Source organism: Panthera pardus, unplaced genomic scaffold (genome assembly GCF_024362965.1).
Source record: "Panthera pardus isolate Hobbes unplaced genomic scaffold, ASM2436296v1 HiC_scaffold_3, whole genome shotgun sequence".
Lineage (NCBI taxonomy): Eukaryota > Metazoa > Chordata > Mammalia > Carnivora > Felidae > Panthera > Panthera pardus.
The window spans coordinates 26,974,787-26,994,240 of NW_026526876.1; the positions used below are offsets into that span (position 1 = coordinate 26,974,787).

The 19,454-nt window shown below is 41.5% G+C and overlaps 1 protein-coding gene and 1 non-coding gene across 14 annotated transcripts in view; one reads left to right on the forward strand and one right to left on the reverse strand.

Moving 5' to 3' along the window:
• BPTF (bromodomain PHD finger transcription factor) overlaps window positions 1-19,454 on the forward strand; it is a 146,627-nt gene that overhangs the window by 109,104 nt on the left and 18,069 nt on the right. For 11 of the 13 annotated variants that reach the window (XM_053892935.1, XM_053892932.1, XM_019466481.2 and 8 more), the window contains 6 exons: window positions 4,754-4,971; window positions 7,828-8,050; window positions 8,729-9,645; window positions 11,233-11,315; window positions 11,629-11,854; window positions 18,280-18,602. In XM_053892935.1, the coding sequence (XP_053748910.1) occupies window positions 4,754-4,971; window positions 7,828-8,050; window positions 8,729-9,645; window positions 11,233-11,315; window positions 11,629-11,854; window positions 18,280-18,602 (1,990 nt within the window). The remainder of the gene's footprint in view (window positions 1-4,753; window positions 4,972-7,827; window positions 8,051-8,728; window positions 9,646-11,232; window positions 11,316-11,628; window positions 11,855-18,279; window positions 18,603-19,454) is intronic. The other 2 variants (XM_053892939.1, XM_019466495.2) reach the window with 1 other exon arrangement.
• TRNAR-CCU (transfer RNA arginine (anticodon CCU)) lies at window positions 16,690-16,762 on the reverse strand. The gene has a single exon. It is a non-coding gene; the product is annotated as a tRNA-Lys (tRNA).

Here is a 19,454-nt window from a genome sequence, read left to right on the forward strand (position 1 = left end):
GGTGTTTTTATAAGTAACTTTTAGGTGAAGGAAACATCAAATGTATAGTTTCAAGCACATTAAGTAGCCCCTAAGTCATGCTGCCAAAGCTAAACTCAGAGGCAAATTTATTCAGTAAATACTTGAGCACCTACCCTAGGCAATTAAAATACATTGGAGGACAAAACAGACCAAAACCCATATTCTTAAGTCTTTAAAAAAAAATTTTTTTTAACGTTTATTCATTTTTGAGAGAGAGAGAGAGCGCATGTGTGAGCAGGGGAGGGGGCAGAGAGAGGAAGACACAGAATCCAAATCCAAAAGCAAGCTCCAGGCTCTGAGCTGTTAGCACAGAGCCCGACGCGGGGCTCGAACTCACGAACTGCAAGATCGTGACCTGAGTTGAAGTTGGACACTTAACCGACTGAGCCACCCCAGTATATTCTTAAGTCTTAATCAGCATTTAGAAAAATATATAAAACAAGTCTTGAAAGAAAACAGGAGGAAGTAAAATAAAATACAAGTAATAATTAGGAAACAGAAAAGGGCAAGGTGCCTGGCTGGCTCATTTGGTAGAGCATGCGACTCTTGACCTGGGGTTTGTGAGTTCAAGTCCCACTTTGGGTGTAGAGATTAATAAAATCTTTAAAGAAAGAAGAAGAAGAAAAGAAAATGGAAAAGGGCACATGTTATTAAAATAAACCATTCTTTTGCAAGTCTAATCTTAAGAAAGGGGAACAAAATGCTGGTTTACAGAATTAGGAATGAGAAAAAGTGCTATAAAAATAGAATGAATTTTTTTTAATCAAGTAGAATTATCCTTCTAATAAGACTTTGGAGAGGGGTACCTGGGTGGCTCAGTCGGTTAAGCATCTGACTCTTGATTTCAGCTCAGGTCATGATCTCCTGGTCCGTGGGTTTAAGCCCACATATTGGGCTCTGTGCTGACAGCACAAAGCCTGCTTGAAATTCTCTCCCTCTCTCTGTGCTCCTCCCCTACTCGTGCTGTCTCTTTCTCTCTCACACTAAATAAACTTAAAAAAAAAAACAACAAAGACCTTGGAGAATTTTCACTATCCATATTCAGGAACTAAATATGTTTGAATAATGAAGCAGAAGTGTATACTAGGCTTATAAATTTCAAGTCTCGATGACTCATCTCAAGGAAAGAAATCTGCAAAGTTGCTAGAGGATTTCCTACAAAAAAGAATTCTAGACCCTGGTTTTATGGTAAAATTCTTTGAAGTGATTAGGAAGCAATTTCTTTCTTATAAGAAGTAGTTACAGGGAATAGGGGGCAGAAAAGATTAAATCTTTTCCGTTCAGTTTGCAATTTTAGCACAGTTCTAAAATGAAATAAAAAGTATTGTTTTGTTTTTGTTTTTAAATTTTATTTATTTATTTGGGTGGGGGGGAGATGGAGGGAGAGAGTCCCAAGCATGCCCCGCATTGCCAGTGTAGAGCCCGATGTGGGGCTTGAACTCACAAACTGGGAGGTCATGACCTGAGCTGAAATCGAGAGATGCGTAACCAACTGAGCCACCCATGTGCCCTTGTTTTGTTTTTTTTGAAGTCAATTTTCTAAAGCCTAAACAGGACTTACCCCAGAAAAGAAAGTATGATTCATTATTTCACTTAATGCTGCAGCAACAATTGGTAAAATTCAGTATCTGTTATTGTTCAAAACTAGCTGTCAGGTAACTAAAGGGAACAGTAAAACTAATGTAAAGGAGAAAAAGAATTATAGATGACAAATGATAAGAAACTTACAAAACAAAAAATTGAGTGATCGCAAGATGTACAGAGCCTTTTGTTCCCTTTTGCCTTTTGTTCCCTTTTGCCTTCTGTAGCTTCAGTTACGTGTTTGACTTGCATATGTGAGTCCGTAAACCCATAATTGCACATGAGTGTGTCTTGTGTGTCGAGGAAAAGCCAGATGGCCAGTGGGTCTGGTGAGGCCCAGTGGAGACGAGGAGGAATTCTAGGAGTCGTGGCCAGAGAGGTGGAGGAGGGGTGGATGTGTGTAGCGTACCTCTGATTGTGGTCCGATCCGATCGATCGGCTTATCCTGTTCCTCCCACCACGCTAGCCTTTCCCAAAATGGAATCCACAGACTCCCTGGATGTAATACAATTTTTAAAATTAAAAAAAAAAAAAAAATGTTTATTTTTGGGAGACAGAGAGACAGAGTACCAGCAGGGGAGGGGCAGAGAGAGAGAGAGAGACACAGAATCCGAAACAGGCTCCAGGCTCAGAGTTGTCAGCACAGAGCCCGACATAGGCCTCAAACTCCCGAAGCGTGGGATCATGACCTGGGCTGAAGTCGGATGCTTAACCAACTGAGCCACCCAGGCGCCCCATAACAATTTTTTAATATTTGAATTTGCATTTTGGTGATTATCTCAAAACAAATTAACATGTACATGTTGTTGGGTTGATGAGGGGTGGGAGGGAGGGGAAAGTGGGTGATGGGCATTGAGGAGGGCACCTGTTGGGATGAGCACTGGGTGTTTTATGGGAAACCAATTTGACAATAAATTTCATATTAAAAACAAACCAACCATGTACGTGTTAGGGATCATCTGAATGACCATCGTATGATCGTTACCAACCCTTTAATCCATTTGTGTTTATGATAACATCATATCAGTACCAGGGGAATCAAGTAAAGTAATTTTTCATGCATTGTTCCTCAAACTGCAGTACAGGGACATAATGTGGGGTCCAGAACTCAAATTAAAGCACTTGACTTCACATGATGTACTTTGTTTTTTGGTTCATGTTAATAAATGGGAGAGAATAATGGAGAAAAGTTTTAGAAGAAAGCGTAATGATGGAAAACATACGGTGCTGGTTGTTAGAACATATGATACATGACCAGGATCAGCACTGGTCACCAAAGGAAACTAAACCAATAGAATCACTTAAAGAGGCATTATATGAGAATTTGCAGTGTGATAAAATTGTCATTTTGAATCAAGAAAGAAAGACAGTACTTATAGTAAATGTTCCTAGAATAATCAGTTTATATTTTTGTGGGGGAGGAGGCTGGCTAGAGGTCTGCCAACATATATCGTAACTAAGCACTTACTTGGGAGGATAGATCTGATTAGAGAATGCAGGAAAATTTTAAAAGCAATAATTAAAGCTACAATAAAGAAAACAGACACACACAACTTTGTTAAAAAGAAACAAAAGGCAGAATGCAAAGTAGGAAAAATAGGGGTACTGGAGTGGCTCAGTTGGTTAAGCGTCCAACTTCGGCTCAGGTCATGATCTCACGGTTCATGGGTTCGAGCCCTGCGTCGGGCTCTGTGCTGTTGGCTCAGAGCCTGGAGCCAGCTTCGGATTCTGTGTCTCCCTCTCTCTCTCTGCCCCTCCCCTGCTTGCCCACTCTCACTCTCTCAAAATAAATAAACATTAAAAAATTTTTTTAAAAAGTAGGAAAAATATAGTTATAATTTATATCTTTAATCTCTAAAAATCGACTATAAATAAGTAGGAACCGTAGAGAAATGAGAAGGAGTGTGGAGATAGAGCTCACAAATGAAGCATCATGACTTGACAGGGATTTAAATGCTGACCCTCTATGGTAATTGAAGAAATTCAGATACCATGATACTGTCAGACCGTTTCTGGTTGCTGGAATATTGTACTTTACCGATAGTACATAGGGTTGCCAGGGGTCCAGTGAAATAGAATCTCAGTAATGGTGAGAGTGTGAGTTGGGATAACCTATCTAAAATTCAGTTTGGTACTGTGTTCCTACTAGAAACGCAGTAATACTGAGAGGAGTTTATTTTAAGGAAAGAACTAGAAGTGCATAAAAATTTATGAACAGGGATTTTACCGTAGCATTATTTATTAAAAGATAAAGGGGAAGGTATTTTGAATAACAGAAGACATTCAGTGTTATACATAGGCAAGAATCTTAAACACCATTCGTTAAAAGAAATACATACAGAAATACCTATGTATTCACCTATGGAACAAAAGACAGAAAGTGAATGTAAAACATCATAAGTGTGATGTGATTCACTAATTAATAATGAATTAGGACATTATAAATGTAAAATTAGCTGCCAGATCATTACTCTTAGCAACTGTTCCACGGCAGGGGGCAGCGGATTCCACCTGTCTTTTCCTCCAGTTTCAGCAAGTTAAATGAGAATTAAAGTTTTTAGAAGACTGTTGAGCCATCCTAATTAAAATTCATTCATCCAGTAGATGTTTATTAAGCAATGAACTATGGATCCATTCTTTGAATGTTTTGCCCTAATATTAAGGATATAGTGATCTTGACCCCGTGGTTCTCCCAAACTGGTGAAAAGCTGTAGGAAGAGCTCGTTCATAAACGAGTGGTTGGTTCAGAATAGTCCTGTTATGTTGAAAAGTCATATGAAGTCACCGTATATTAGATTGTCATCTTATTTTAAATATTCCTCAGGAAAGGCAGCCTTATAAAATGGCTTATTAGATACATATTTCTTCCTTCAGTCTTCCCTCTTGTCATTTTAGCTTTGGCCTCCCAGGAAGAATATTGTTTTTTCAGTCTCCTGCAGATAGCAGGAACTGGGGAAGGGCTGTGTGAGCTGAGCGAGAGTAGCTTCACTGGCAACCAGGTGGGACTGTGGGCATGGATATATGTCTGAGCACATCCTTGGGCTGACGGCATCACATTAAGTCTTTTCGAAAACTGAGAAGAGTGCCTTCACCTGACGCGTTGACTGCCTGGGGGCATATAAGCATTCATAACGTTTTGCTGTTTGTGTAGGTGCCCCTCAGCAAGTGGTGACCCAGATCATTAGAGGGCAACCCGTTTCCACCGCGATCTCTACCCCTAATGCAGTTTCCTCAGCACCGGGACAGAAAGGATTAACTTCGGGAACATCCAGTGCAAATCTGCAGCCTTCACCCTCCCCGGCCCCTCGTCCCCAACAGGGACAGGTGAAGCTCACCATGGCTCAACTCACTCAGTTAACACAGGGCCACGTAAGTAATGGCATTTCATGGTAACTCTCTTTTTCCAGTTTTCATTTGTAATTCCACTTAGTTAACTCTAGAGGTGATCCGTTTTATTCTTGCAGTAAGTTTAAAAACAGGTACTTATTCTCAAAAAATTAAAATGTACTTTTTAAAGAAATGGCTGCTTTGTAGAGTCAAAAATACTTCTTAAAGGCGAGATATAATCAGTTTCAGTCATCTAGAGCCCTTAGGCTGTGAGCTGAAACAGCCAGATGGATAATCCTCTTAAGTACCAAAACGTTATTAGTTGACCAATTTCCATTGGAAAAATAAGACTTGAGCACATCAGCTGCTTCCTTGCAAGATTCAACTGTTCTCAGTTCTTCTAGTACTAATCAGTAGGTTGAATGCAGTTCCTTTAAAAATCAAGGAGATTTTCTTATGGAAACTGACAGGCTGATTTTTTAAAAATTTAAAATGGAAGTGCAAAGGAGAAGGAATAGTTATAATACTGTTGACGAACAGGAGGCTTTGCCCTGTATGATGACCTGATATCAAAATATTTATGATAATGCCTCACACATTAGTACAGAAAGGTGCAGACAACTAGGACAGATAGATGAATAGCGCAGCAGAGAATGCAAAAAGTGACCCATGCCGATGTGAACACTTGTTCCATGATAGAGATGTCATTACAAACCATTGAGAAAGGAACAGACTTTCCAGTAAATGGTGCTGGGACAATTGAGTTTATATGGAAAACTGTGAAACTGGGCCACTACCTCACTTCCAAACTCCTTTCCAGGAGGATAAAAGTCCTACCTGTGAAAGGTAAGAGTATAATACTTTCAGAAGATTAGAGAGAAGAACACCTTCATAACCTTGGGATAGGAAAGAAAGGCTTTCTTACTTACACACAAAAAACACTAACCATAAAGGAAAAGATTTATAAATTCAACTCCACTAAAAATAAGAACTTCAGTTCATCAGACATTATAAAAAGTAACACAAACACAGACTGTTACCCAAAACACATGAAGAATTACTGAAAATAAGGCAAAAGAGCAAAAGCTCAGTAAAAAAAAAAAAAAGTTGGGGGCATACAAACTTGATGAGGAGAGAAGAACTCGAAATGTCCAAAGTCAAAAAAACTACCGAACTCTATTGGTAACGAGGGAAATGGATATGAGAACCGTGTACATAAGAGGTTGGTATAAATTAAAATGTTGGTCAAGATGAAGAGCTGGCAAAGACGTGAAACAAAATACACTTCCATGTGCAACCGCGGTAGTATAAATTGGTTTAGCCGTTTGGACGACTCCAGGCGTGACCTGGCAAAGTTGAGGATATGCATACCTCTGGTCTGGGAGTTCTCCTGTATTCCCTAACGAAGTTCTTGTTCACGTGAGCACCAGGATAATGAACATGAGTCTTCATAGCAGCACATGGTTCACCAGAGTAGAAAAGTAAGAACAGCCCAAAAGTCTGTCTACTGTCAGTTCACTAAATTGTGTTGTAGTCCTACAGTAATGAAAATGAAAAACCGTGGCCACACAGAACCACGTTGTTGAGCTGAGGGAGCAAGTATGAAACTTACATTATGATTCCATTTGCACAAAGTTCAGAAACGGGCAAAACCAGCTGTGCTGTATAGGGATACAGGGCTGCTGCATTGTCCGTCGAGAGAAGCTTCATTCCCGTCATGTTTTTCACGGATGGCATTCGTGAAGTTGTGAACCTGTAACCCCAGAAAGGTCTATATGTAAGCAGTCGCACTGTGAAGAAGTGTGATGTTACCGTAGCAGTGAGAACAGTGGTTACCTCCAGAGGAAAGGAAGGGAACGCAGATCAGAGCAGATCTCAGCAGGGACTTCTTGGATACTGGCGACGATGACCTGAGTGCTGATTTTATAGATGTTTACTTTATAATTATTTTTTAAACTATACTTGGTGTTTTATGCATTTTTGAACGTGCAAGAGTAAACAGGGGACTCATGAGTAAAGAATATGTGCATTAGTATATGAACTTGGTGGCGTCAGCCTGGGCTGTTGAGAATTTGGGGTGGGTTGTTTTACTTTGATTTCTAACTCTCCGCCGTGTCCCTAGTAGTTCATTTTCCTGGATTAACAAGTCCTGGACAGAAGTGGCAGTACATACAGAGTTCTTAGTTCCTGGTCCCCATTTTGGTAACTACCTGGGCATTAGCGACCCTCACGACTTGTCGAAACCCTAAGCTTTTTCTCCTTCAGTGCACACAGACACACACCATGGGTAATCTGGTACATACTGAAAAAGTGAAACCAGGAGACCTGGGTTCCTCATTTTTTTCTCACCTTTAAGTTCATCTCTAGCTTTGGGCAAGTGACTTGAACTTTCTAACCTTGAGTTTCTTAATTGGTGATAAGATTGTAGTAATATTTTCTCTCCCTACTCCACGAAGTCACAAGTCCATTGTGAGAATCCAGCGAGACAGTATATACAAAGATGCTTTGAAAATTACAAAAGAATACGAATATAAGAAGGTTTAAAATCAGAATTTTGTGGAGACATTCGTCATTCACTTCAGTGCCCTGATTTTGTAGATAGTAGGGAAATTTGGATCTGGAGGAGTAGTGTTACTTGTAGACAGATACCTGGCTGTCCATTTGGACAGCTTGGACTGGAACTCTGGGTCGTTAGTTCATATTTTCTCCATTGAACAACATCAGTCTTTCCAAATAAACATTCTTACTTCAGCTTATCTGAATTCCTTTCGATGCCGTTCTCTAGAGCTTCAGATACGTAGTTTCATTACGTTAAAAGGCTCTTTCCAACGTAAAAGTGGTATACTTAAAGGCTGACGCTTTGAACACTGTTTACCTGTTGCCCTTTGTTCTCCACAGGGCGGCAATCAAGGTTTGACGGTAGTGATTCAAGGACAAGGTCAAACGACTGGACAGCTGCAGCTGATACCTCAAGGGGTGACTATACTTCCGGGCCCAGGACAGCAGCTGATGCAAGCTGCCATGCCAAACGGTACTGTCCAGCGGTTCCTCTTCACACCTTTGGCCACAACAGCCACAGCGGTCAGCAGCACCACCACCACCGTTTCCACTACGGCAGCAGGTAGAACTTGGGGGTATCAGAAGTGCCGCTTGTCGCTGCACAAGTTGCTGGGCTAGTAGAGGGAAAGGAGGCCCGGTGTTTATCTTTGGGAAGATCATGCCTGAAGCCAGTGAGCTTAAGAGCCGTCCGGTCCACCTCACAACATCTCTTGTTCCTACAGGTTCCCTGTCACCTCCATCACCCCGTAAAAAATACAGAAAATTGGGGCGGGGGGTCAAAAACAGTGGGTATCATGGTAACTGTGCCCACACTTGCTTCTTGCCCAGCCTTGTGGGCACCACTGGAGTCATGGTGCCTCGGGGGCACCAATGGATTACGCAGGTAATGTCGGGGAAGGTTGATGTATCCAGCTCATGGCCCGCGCTTAGCTGCAGGTCCAGAACCACTGTGTTAGCCTCCCACTGCCGGCTGCCCTCACCACGCCCCAGGAAGACAATGAGGGTTTAACGTCACCCTGTCCCAGAAGTCCTGGCTGATTTCTAGAGACAGGGCCTGGCTCCCCGGTTAGGAGAGTCCTAACTCAGATGTGTCTCTGGAGTGTCTCTGGAATGTCTAAGGTGTCAGTCTTCTATACTGAAATTCAGAATTCGCACCTTTAGGCAATCCCCTGCAGATTCTTCTTTAACCAAGGTTCTGTGTCGTAGAGTCATAGAAACATTTGGTCTTTCTTTTTCACAGGTACAGGTGAACAAAGACAGAGTAAATTATCACCCCCGACACAGGTGCCACAAGCCAAAACCTTGCCACCAGCTCAGTCATCAAGTGTGAGTCCTCCAGAAGCCCAGCCACAGACTGCTCAGCCTTCAGCTCAGCCCCAGCCCCAAACCCAGCCCCCGTCCCCAGCTCAGCCTGAAGTGCAGACTCAGCCTGAAGCTCAGACCCCAACAACTGTTGCATCCCATGTCCCTTCTGAAGCACAACCCGCCCAAGCACAGTCATCCAAACCCCAAGCCGCAGTACAGTGTCAGCCTCAAAGTAATGTCCAAGGACAGTCTCCTGCTCGCGTCCAAAGTCCACCACAGACTCGAATACGTCCATCGACTCCATCCCAAGTGTCTCCCGGACAGCAATCCCAGGTTCAGACTACAACCTCACAACCGATTCCAATTCAACCACATACATCTCTTCAGACACCTTCCCAGGGCCAGCCACAATCACAACCCCAGGTACAGTCTCCAACTCAAACTCTTTCATCAGGACAGACGTTAAACCAAGTTACTGTTTCATCCCCATCCCGTCCTCAGCTACAGATACAGCAGCCGCAGCCCCAAGTCATTGCTGTGCCCCAGCTGCAACAACAAGTCCAGGTTCTCTCTCAGATCCAGTCGCAGGTTGTGGCTCAGATACAGGCTCAGCAAGGTGGTGTGCCCCAGCAAATCAAACTCCAGTTACCTATTCAAATTCAGCAAAGCAGTCCTGTGCAGACTCACCACATTCAGAATGTGGTTACAGTGCAGGCAGCCAGTGTGCAAGAGCAGTTGCAAAGGGTTCAGCAACTCAGGGATCAGCAGCAAAAGAAGAAGCAGCAGCAGATAGAAATTAAGCGGGAACACACTCTCCAAGCTTCTAATCAAAGTGAAATCATTCAGAAACAGGTAAAGTTATTAAGTAAAAGCAGCATGTTCAGTAGCTTGAATGATTGTGCTGTGCAGTAGACCTAGTGTTGGTTGTGTCAGGTTTCCTACAGGAGGCAAAAGCCATTGACGGTTCTATTTAGAAAGCACTGGATTGACGAAAAAATACTGAACGACTGCCATGGCTTGGAACTCTTCTTGGATGTGACAATCAGTGCTTATTAGAAAAACTGCCTGTGCTGGGGGAGAACTAAGATGGGAAGGATGGAGTTAGGAGTTTCCGCACCATTCATCTAGGACTTGAAGGTCAACTAAGCTTGCAGCCGCTCAGGCATCAGGAGCGCTCTGAAGTTATTTGCAGTCGTCACTCCTTAGTTTGCGTGAGGGACGCATTACAGACCATTGAAACTCATTTGCGTTTCTAACCACACCTTTGTTAGAGGTGGAGATTCTTCTGTTCCATAGCTCAAATAAAAAGTGGCATCCTACAATAGCGTCTTAGTGAAGTAAGGCAATTTAGAGGAGTTGGCATTGCTCTACTTAAAATGAAATCACGTGTACAAGATCCTGAAGCATTGCTGAGGGAAACTTTCTTTGCGTCAGCAGCGTGCACCACTCAGCATTAGTCAGGAGGTTGAGTGTGGCTTTCCAGTGTTCCCAAGTCATGAGACCTGCGTTCAGTTCCTGGGTCTCCCATTCACAGTCCACGACGCTGTCCTCTCTGCCCTGAGCTCCGTATCCTCCTTAATACTCCCTCTCTTGACAGCCACGTGAGATTATTGTAACGATTAAATGAGGTCATGTGTATAGAAACACTTTGCATTTTATTTTTTATTGGGATATGTTTGACATACAGCAGTGTATACATTTAAGGTGTACAACACGTTGATTTGGTACGCGGATATTTGGACCATGAGTGCCATTGTAGCAGCAGTCAGCACCTCTGTCACGCCGTATGAGCGACGTTCCTTTGCAGTGGTTGGATTAATTGAGATCTTGTCTCCCAGCACGTTTGATGATTCTAATGCAACGTCGTTAGAAGTACTTTTTAAACAACAAAGGGATTTTAAAGGCGTGTGGTAATAGTCTTATAAATCGATGTCCTATGTATGTTCAAATGCATTATTACCCAGCGTTTAGCACCGTGTAGTCTGTAAACTTAGAATTACTACGATATCTGTCTTTATCCTAATCTCTGTGCAAAGTGGGACGGGGAGGAGAAATTAATACCTAGGAAGAGAGCATAATGGTAACAAAAATGGCTGTTGCAGAGTGATAGCTGGGTTAAAATTACAGCTTCTATTCCTTTTTTCGTGTCAAACAAGTGAGTTAATTTTTTCATGCCTCAGAATCTCATTTATAAGATATCCCTTTCGGTGTTGTTACGAGGAATAACTGAGGTAACGTCAGGTGCTTACGTAGCACAGTGCCCAGTACACGGTAAGCACTCAGGCCATATTGCAGCTCTAATTCTGTTTATGTTCTGACATAAAACTCTTACGGTTTTCTTTGGAAAACATACATGTGCTCAGATTTCTGCTGTTAATCTGTATACCAACATGTAGTCATTATAAAATATGCACTTTGGGATTTTGTTCTGTCCTGAAGGTGGTGATGAAGCATAATGCTGTAATAGAACATTTAAAGCAGAAAAAGACCATGACTCCAGCTGAAAGAGAAGAGAATCAAAGGTAGGAAGACATGTTTATAACCCAGCAACACAGGGTCTCATTGTACGTCGGCCTTTCCTCTTTAGCATGTACACGGACAGGACGTCTGAGTTTAAGTTTTTTTGTTGGTTTGTTTTGGTTTTTTATCTTGCCTGAAGTTCATTAAAGGTGGATACTTGGCAATACTGGGTGCTCGAAACTGGTCTGAATCACTCTTTGAAGCTTTCCGGTCACAGAAAGTTTGTGTATCAGCCGTAGAGACATAGAAAAATGATGTCTTGAGCTTTTCAGAATGACATGCCCAGCATTACATGGATTGTGTATTTCTCTCCAGAATGATTGTCTGTAACCAGGTGATGAAGTATATTTTGGATAAGATAGATAAAGAAGAAAAACAGGCAGCAAAAAAACGGAAGCGCGAAGAGAGTGTGGAACAGAAACGTAGCAAGCAGAATGCCACCAAGCTCTCCGCGCTGCTCTTCAAACACAAAGAACAACTCAAAGCGGAAATACTAAAAAAGAGAGCGCTCCTGGACAAAGACCTACAAATTCAAGTGCAGGTAAGAAGGGATTTCCTTTCCTTCCATGGCCAGTGTTGAGCATGTCATTATATTCTTTTTTTTTTTTTCCCTTGCCTCTTTGGTTACGCTTTACATTTCAGCTAGTTTCTAGAACTTAACATTTTTGTGCATAAACTAAAAGCAGTGGGACACATGTCTTTTCAAACACGACAGAGCTTTTATATCTGAAGGCATCTAGGAATCTCTCAAGTAACCACTCTAAGAGAGGTCAGTCTATTGATTTAAAGAAAAACATTTTGAGCACCTCCTTGGGGATAGCGTTTATTCTCTATGACATAGTCTCGCCAAAAGTTATCAGAAGCCAAGTTTCATGAGAAAGGTAGACCAAGAACTACAAAACAATGTCGGAAGAATGAAAAATAAAGAGTGCCCATTAAATAAGCGGCATCTGGGTGGCTTAGTCAGTTAAGCATCCAACAATGGGTTTTGGCTCGGGTCGTGATCCCATGGTTCATGGGTTCAAGCCCCACATTGGGCTCTGCGCTGACAGTGTGGAACCTGTTTGGGATTCTCTCTCTCTCTCAAAATAAATAAATAAATAAACAAACAAACAAACAAACAAACAAACAAACTTAAAAAAAAAAAAAAAAGGAGAAGAAGAAGAGCACCCATTAAATAAGACCCCATATTTTCTTGTCTTGTAACTGATCCTGTAGGCATTGATAACCCTCTGCTTGCTTGGGGGGGGTTATTTAAAAATGAAAGAAGACATCTATTCATGCATATTTGAACAGCTTCTTAGAAGTAGGCTATCTAAAGCATACCTAAATGTGCTTTGTTTATTTTAAAAAGAATGGAAGTATTTTTTTTTTAAATTGATCAGCCCAGCAACCAATGGTTCCACAACTCTGAGACATTAAGAGACCTTCCCACTAAAGTCAAAAACCAGGTGACAGTGCCAAAAACCACCATTATTATTTATTACCTCCGGAAATTTCTAGGTAGTGTATTAAGTCAAGCAAAAGAAGAAGGTAAAATGTTTATTGTATATGATACAATATTATATTATATTGTATATATAATATCATAATGTATAATATTATATCAACAGCCCCACCCTAAATTTTATGAGAGGATTCAGTGAGGTAGTCACTCACTAGATAAATGTCGACACTACAACCGTTGTCAAAGGGCAATAAACAAAAGCCAATTCTTAGTAGCAAATATTCCCTCTCACCTTAAATTAAGGCACATCTCATAGCAGGGGCACCTGGGTGGCTCAGTCGGTTAAGCGTCCAACTTCGGCTCAGGTCATGATCTTGCAGTGCATGGGTTTGAGCCCCATATCGGGCTCTGTCCCAACAGCTCAGAGCCTGGAGCCTGCTTCAGATTCTGTGTCTCCCTTCCTCTCTGCCCCTCCCCTTCTCACTCTCTGTCTCTGTCTCTCTCTCTCTCAAAAATAAATAAACATTTAAAAAAATGTTTTTGTGTGTGAGATACATTTCAGGGCCCCTGGGTGACTCAGTTGGTTAAGCATCCGACTCTTGGTTTCAGCTCAGATCATGATCTCACAGTTTGTGAGTTTGAGCTGCATTGGGCTCCATTCTGTCAGTGTGGAGCCTGCTTGGGATTCTGTCTCTCTCTTTCTCTCTGATTCTCTCTCACTTGTGCGTGCTCTCTCAAAATAAATGAGCAAATTTTAAGTTTTAAGTAGGGAGGGTTTTTTTTTAAAGATACATTTCAGATCAAAAATTTTAATGTAAAAAAGGAAACCACAAAAATAATAGAAGAAAACAGGCCTGTCATCTTTGTAATCTTGGAGTGGGGAAAACCACTCTCGCGCATTACAGATCTCAAATGCGTCAAAGGAAAAAGATTTGAAGACAGAGGAAAAAACTTTTTGTTGGAATAAAGAAAATACAATAAACAATATTGAAAAACAGATAGCAAACGAAAAAAACATTTTATGATATTTATGACAGAATTAGTATTTCTAAAATTTAAAGAGCTCTTTAAGTCAGTAAGAAAAAGGAGAACATAAAAACAGAAAAAGATGAACATTAGTTAACTAGATGAGGGGAAATCCTGTCACTGCAATGTATACTGTAAATATATCTTCTAGTTTTATCAGGGATACCTCAATAAAGCAGAAATTAAAAAAAAAGAAACACTCTAATAATGTGTGAGACACACAATTTTCAAATTAAAAAATGCCAAACACCAATAAATATACAAAAAGATAGTCAACCTAAATACCAAGAAATGAAATGAAAAGACTGTGGTTTTAGAGAAAATATGTATTTCTAGAGAACATTGCATCAGTGTATGAAAATTCTTTAAAATGTGGATATTCTGATCCATAATTTCACTTCTAGAAATTCTTCTAAGAAACAATTAGGCAAGATCTGTAAGCAAGGACATAATGTTAATAATAATAATAATAATAAAAGTTTGGAATCATCCTGAAATCCACATAGTAATCGGATTTCTCAACAGAAGGCCTTCAGGCCCTTTCCATAGGTCAGTTTTTTTTACACACTGTAAGAACCCAAGCATTTACTAAATGATAGGATCACCTTCAACCCAAAAAATGACCTTGCCCCTCCACCTACATTCTCAAATACTCTCTAGAGGTACCTCAGTTGGGAACCACTGGATTCAATGCATTTGGGTGTCCACACAATGGGCTGCCATTTTAACAAAATGTGACTGCAGAATTGGTACTTTTTGTCTTTAATTCCTTGGGGAAAATTCTCCGTGAGAAAAGTTTGAGTGAAAAATTCGGCTTGCGGAATAGGATATAAATGTGACTTATCCATTCAATTCATGCAGCTGGTATTTAACATCTAATGTGTGTCATACGCTATTCCTACTCCATCTTCTGCACAGAATGGGGATTTATTTATCATCTGTATTCTTTACATATAAATAAATAAATTGGACGTGTACAGTCAGGTGTCTTTGAAAACAATTAGCTTGGCCAACAAATGAAAATAATCTAAGTCAGGGATTCTGGGTGGCTCAGTCAGTTGGGCGTCCAACTCTTGATTTTGGCTCAGGTTATGATCTCACAGTTAGTGAGTTTCACCCTGTCTCAGGCTCCACTCTCTATCCCTCTCTCTGTGCCCCTCCCCCATTCGTGTTCTCTCTCTCTCTCTCTCTCTCTCTCTCTCTCAAAAATAAGTAAACATTAAAAAATTCTGTAAGTTGGGGCACCTGGGTGGCTCAGTCAGTTAAGCATCCGACTTTGGCTCTGGTCATGATCTCATGATCCATGAGTTCGAGCCCTGCGTCACGCTCTGTGCTGACAGCTCAGAGCCTGGAGCCTCCTTTGGATTCTGTGTCTCTCTCTCTCTCTCTCTCTCTCTCTCTCTGTCCCTCCCCCACTTGCACTCTGTCTTTTTCTCTCTCAAAAATAAATAAACATTAAAAAAATTTATAAGTCGTTGCACCCCCCAGAGATGACTGTTGTTAAATAATTTTAGAATATAACTTACATTATTTTTAATGTATGTATCCATATGTAAACTCAGTTTATACAAAAACAGAATCACACTGGAGACAACACATACAGAATATGTCTCTGTGCAGCCATTTAAAAAACAGCGCTTCTGTAAATATCCTATTATACAGGATGGTGTTCTTAACCGTATATTACATAATCTTTATTATACTTAAAAAAATTTTTGTTAATGTTTATTCATTTTTGAGAGACACAAAGAGACAGAGCGCAAGTGGAGGTGGGGCAGAGAGAGAGAGGGAGACGCAGAATCCGAAGCAGGCTCCAGGCTCTGAGCTGCCAGCACAGAGCTCAATGCGGGGCTCAAACCCATGAATCATGGGGTCGTGACCTGAGCCGAAGTCAGATGCTTAACCAACTGAGCCACCCAGGCGCCCTGTTTATATCTTTATTCTTGTATGATTTCTGCTTGTCTGTCTTTTTTGTTAAATAGGCTGTTTTTTAGAGTTTGAAATTTACAGAAAAATTATGCAGGAAAGTTCTTGTGTACTCACCCCCCTTCAAAACACACACACACACACACACACACACACACACACACACACACACACACGTTTATTATTAACATCTTGTATCAGTGTGGCCATTTGTTACAGTTGATGAGCCAGGTTGCTATTAACTAAAGTCCACGGTTTACATTGTTTCACTCTTTGTGTTACACAGTCCTGGGAGTTTGACAAATGTGTAATGTCAAACCCAAGTTACAGACAGAATAGTTCCACTGCCCTAAAAATGTCCTGTGTTCCACCTTTTTATCTTTCCTCCAACCCTCTCTGCTTCTCTTATTGATAAAGTAATTTCTTACCATTTCTTAATAGAAATTAAACCTTCATTTAGCTCTTTGAACATCTCAAACCTACATATTATGAAGTTTTTGGTCAAATTGTTCTATAAAATTGATTTCATTTGGAATCAATTCAGATTCAGTTATTGACTTTGCCTTTTTTCACATCACATGTTTTCATTTGATTTGCATTTGGCATTTAAGTGAGAGGAGTTCTGTTTCCTCCCTGGAAGCCCAGTGTAAGAGCAGCCAGACCCACATCAAGCAGGGAGCCTGTTCTCGTGACCCCACCCCCACCCCCCCATGCAGCATGTTGAGTCCCTTTCTCCCTGCAGAGACCGGTTGTTGTTGGGCCACCTCCTCCTACCTCTGAACCTGGAGTCCACCGGGCCTGCAGGTTTAGCCCCATTCAGTATTGTGTTTCCATTTCATAGAGACATTTATTTTACTCGAACATGGCTCTGTCTTTTCGATTTTTCTCTGTCTTATAGTTTACTGTCATTGGTGTGTTCTTGAAGGGGGGTCGAGCGTATACCCAACGTACCATCTGTGGGTTTTTTAAGTGATCTCTGCCTAATGTGAGGTTTGAACTCATGACCCTGAGATCAAGAGTCTCATGCTCTACCAAATGAGCCAGCCAGGCACCCCACCCCATCAAACCACCTTGATCATCTTGATTTTACTAAAATCCATTTCGCTACGTTATAAACGCATCATATTAATTAGGAAAATGACACTCAAGGTTTAGACCTTTTACATTGAGAAGGGCTGCTGAATAGTCACGCAGCTTACCTTCTCACTTACCGGACCATCTAGATGCTAAATAGAGAAAATAAGATTCATTAAACCAGGACCGTTCAGGTTTATTTGTTAGAATTTTTGTGATGTTTACAGGGCGCCTGGCTGGCTCAGTCATTGGAACATGCGACTTTTGATCCCAGGGTCATAAGTTCGAGCCGCATGTTGGGTGTAGAAATTACTGTAAAAAATTTTTTTATTGTGATATTCAAAAGATCTTACCATGCTTAACAGTCGGTTAAGCATCTGACTCTCGATTTCAGCTCAGGTCATGATCTCATAGTTGATGAGTTCGAGCTGCACATCAGGCTCTGTGCTGACAGCATGGAGCCTGCTTCGGATTCTCTCTCTCCCTGTCTCTCTGCCCTTCCCCTGCTCGTGCTCTCTATCTCAAAATAAATAATAAACAAATTTAAAAAAATAAAAGCTTGGTCATAGCAGTGATTGATTTACACCAGGTTTGTTCATGGATGCCAATGCCAATGGCCTTTTCTAGAGAAATAATCATCATTTCTAAGAATAAGTTGTAGCACTAGGTAACACGTGTATCTGTAAAGTATTTCACGTGAAGAGAAGTAAGGGTTTTACTTTATATCAGAGTGTGTGTTGATAAGATAGCTCTTCCTGCGTTTTTAAATTCTAGACCTAGGAGCCTAATAAATTAGACAAATCTGTCTCTCATTCAACTTGTGGCTGGTCAGGCCAAATTTTAAGAATCGTGTTCAGTTTATAAGGACACAGACGGGGGCGCCTGGGTGGCTCAGTTGAGCGTCCGACTTCGGCTCAGGTCACGATCTCACAGTCTGTGAGTTCGAACCCCGCGTCGGGCTCTGTGCCGACAGCTCGGAGCCCAGAGCCTGTTTCGGATTCTGTGTCTCCCTCTCTGACCCTCCCCCGTTCACGCCCTGTCTCTCCCTGTCTCAAAAAAATAAATAAACGTTGAAAAGAAATTTTTATAAGGACACAGACGGTGAGCCGCCAGAAGAAAGCAGCTAGCTAGTGGGTGAAGACACTTGTAACCCCATTCTGAGCAACAACAGAAATAACCAGGGCACAAAAAGAGCAAGCCCGGGGCACGTTGTTTTCAGCACTGGATCATCTTTCTGCAGGTGTCCTTTGAAGATACTGGCAGATCTCGAGTCGTTCCGTAATCTTCGCTTTATACTTCTCGTTGTTTTGACTGGGTTCAGGGTATAGTGAGGATGACACTCAAATTACAGACCCCCTCACACGAGGCTGACCTCGGAGCCACTCCAACAAGGGGAGGGGAGGTGAGAAGAGAGGTAACGCAGAGTCCTCTGGCCGAGTCCGACATGAACGTGAGTTCGATGACAGCTTTGTATTGTCTTTAATTGACAACAGGAAGAGCTCAAGAGAGACCTGAGGATTAAGAAAGAAAAAGACATGGTGCAGGCCACAGCGGTAGCGGCTCCCTCCCCCGCAGCGCCGCCTGCGCCTCCGGCCCCTCCGCCGTCACCCCCGCCTCCGCCTCCCCCACAGCACACGGGCCCCCTGGCCACGGCCACGGCCACGCTGCCTGCCGCTTCCCAGAAGAGGAAGCGAGAAGAGGAAAGAGACTCGAGCTCCAAGTCCAAGAAGAAGAAAATGATCTCTACTACCTCAAAGGAAACTAAGAAGGACACAAAGCTTTACTGTATCTGTAAAACGCCTTACGATGAATCGAAGTGAGTACATCTTTTTTGAGCTTTCGTTTATTTTCTTAAAAGCTTAGCTGTTAAAGTGAAGTTGTGTTAAAGTTGTGAAGAAAAGGAGTGTATTGGTAGCCATGTCAATGAAAGTAGCTGGAAGTAGGGACAATAATGTTTTCTCTGTGGTCTTGCATCTGATGTTCTTAAACATGACACTGGAAAAGTAAAACTTCTGTATTTTACGTGTTCATGATCCATGTTTGTTCTTCATCATATTCTTTTCTGTCAAAAACAAGCTTTCTGTTGCTCTTTTGCTTTCTCCTCTTCTCTCTGGATTAACTCCAAACCGATCAGTAATGCTGTCGGGAGAAGGAGGTGTGTTATTATCGCTGCCCAAAGTTGAGAGCATCCTTTCTGGAATCTGTTCACAACCTTATGATAACATCACATCTTAGAGACTATCTGAATATGAACGGTGTACAAGGTTTCAAGTTCGAGTAGTTTTGGTTTTTTATTGTTTAATTTTAAGCAATTCTGTGGTTTTTGTATTGGGATACTGAAACTTAATATTATTTTTGTCAGAGTTCCCACTTTCTTCCTGGGGACAAAAGCCAGAAAAATACTAGGAGTGTTTTCACTCAGTCCTTAATAATGACCCTCAAAAATGTGACAATAAGCATGGCAGCTGGAAGCTTTTTTTGACTGTTGTGACTTGTATTTGATGGTATAGATACAAGATTTTAGAAACACTAATCCATTAATGCAGGTTCATTTGTTATCCTTATCATTCAACCCATTGTCCAGCTTTCCTTTTGAGCATTTAAACGTAGGCCAGCTTTTTAAAGCCAAGATTAACTACGATATTTTTTGCAGGACCAAAATGTTTGA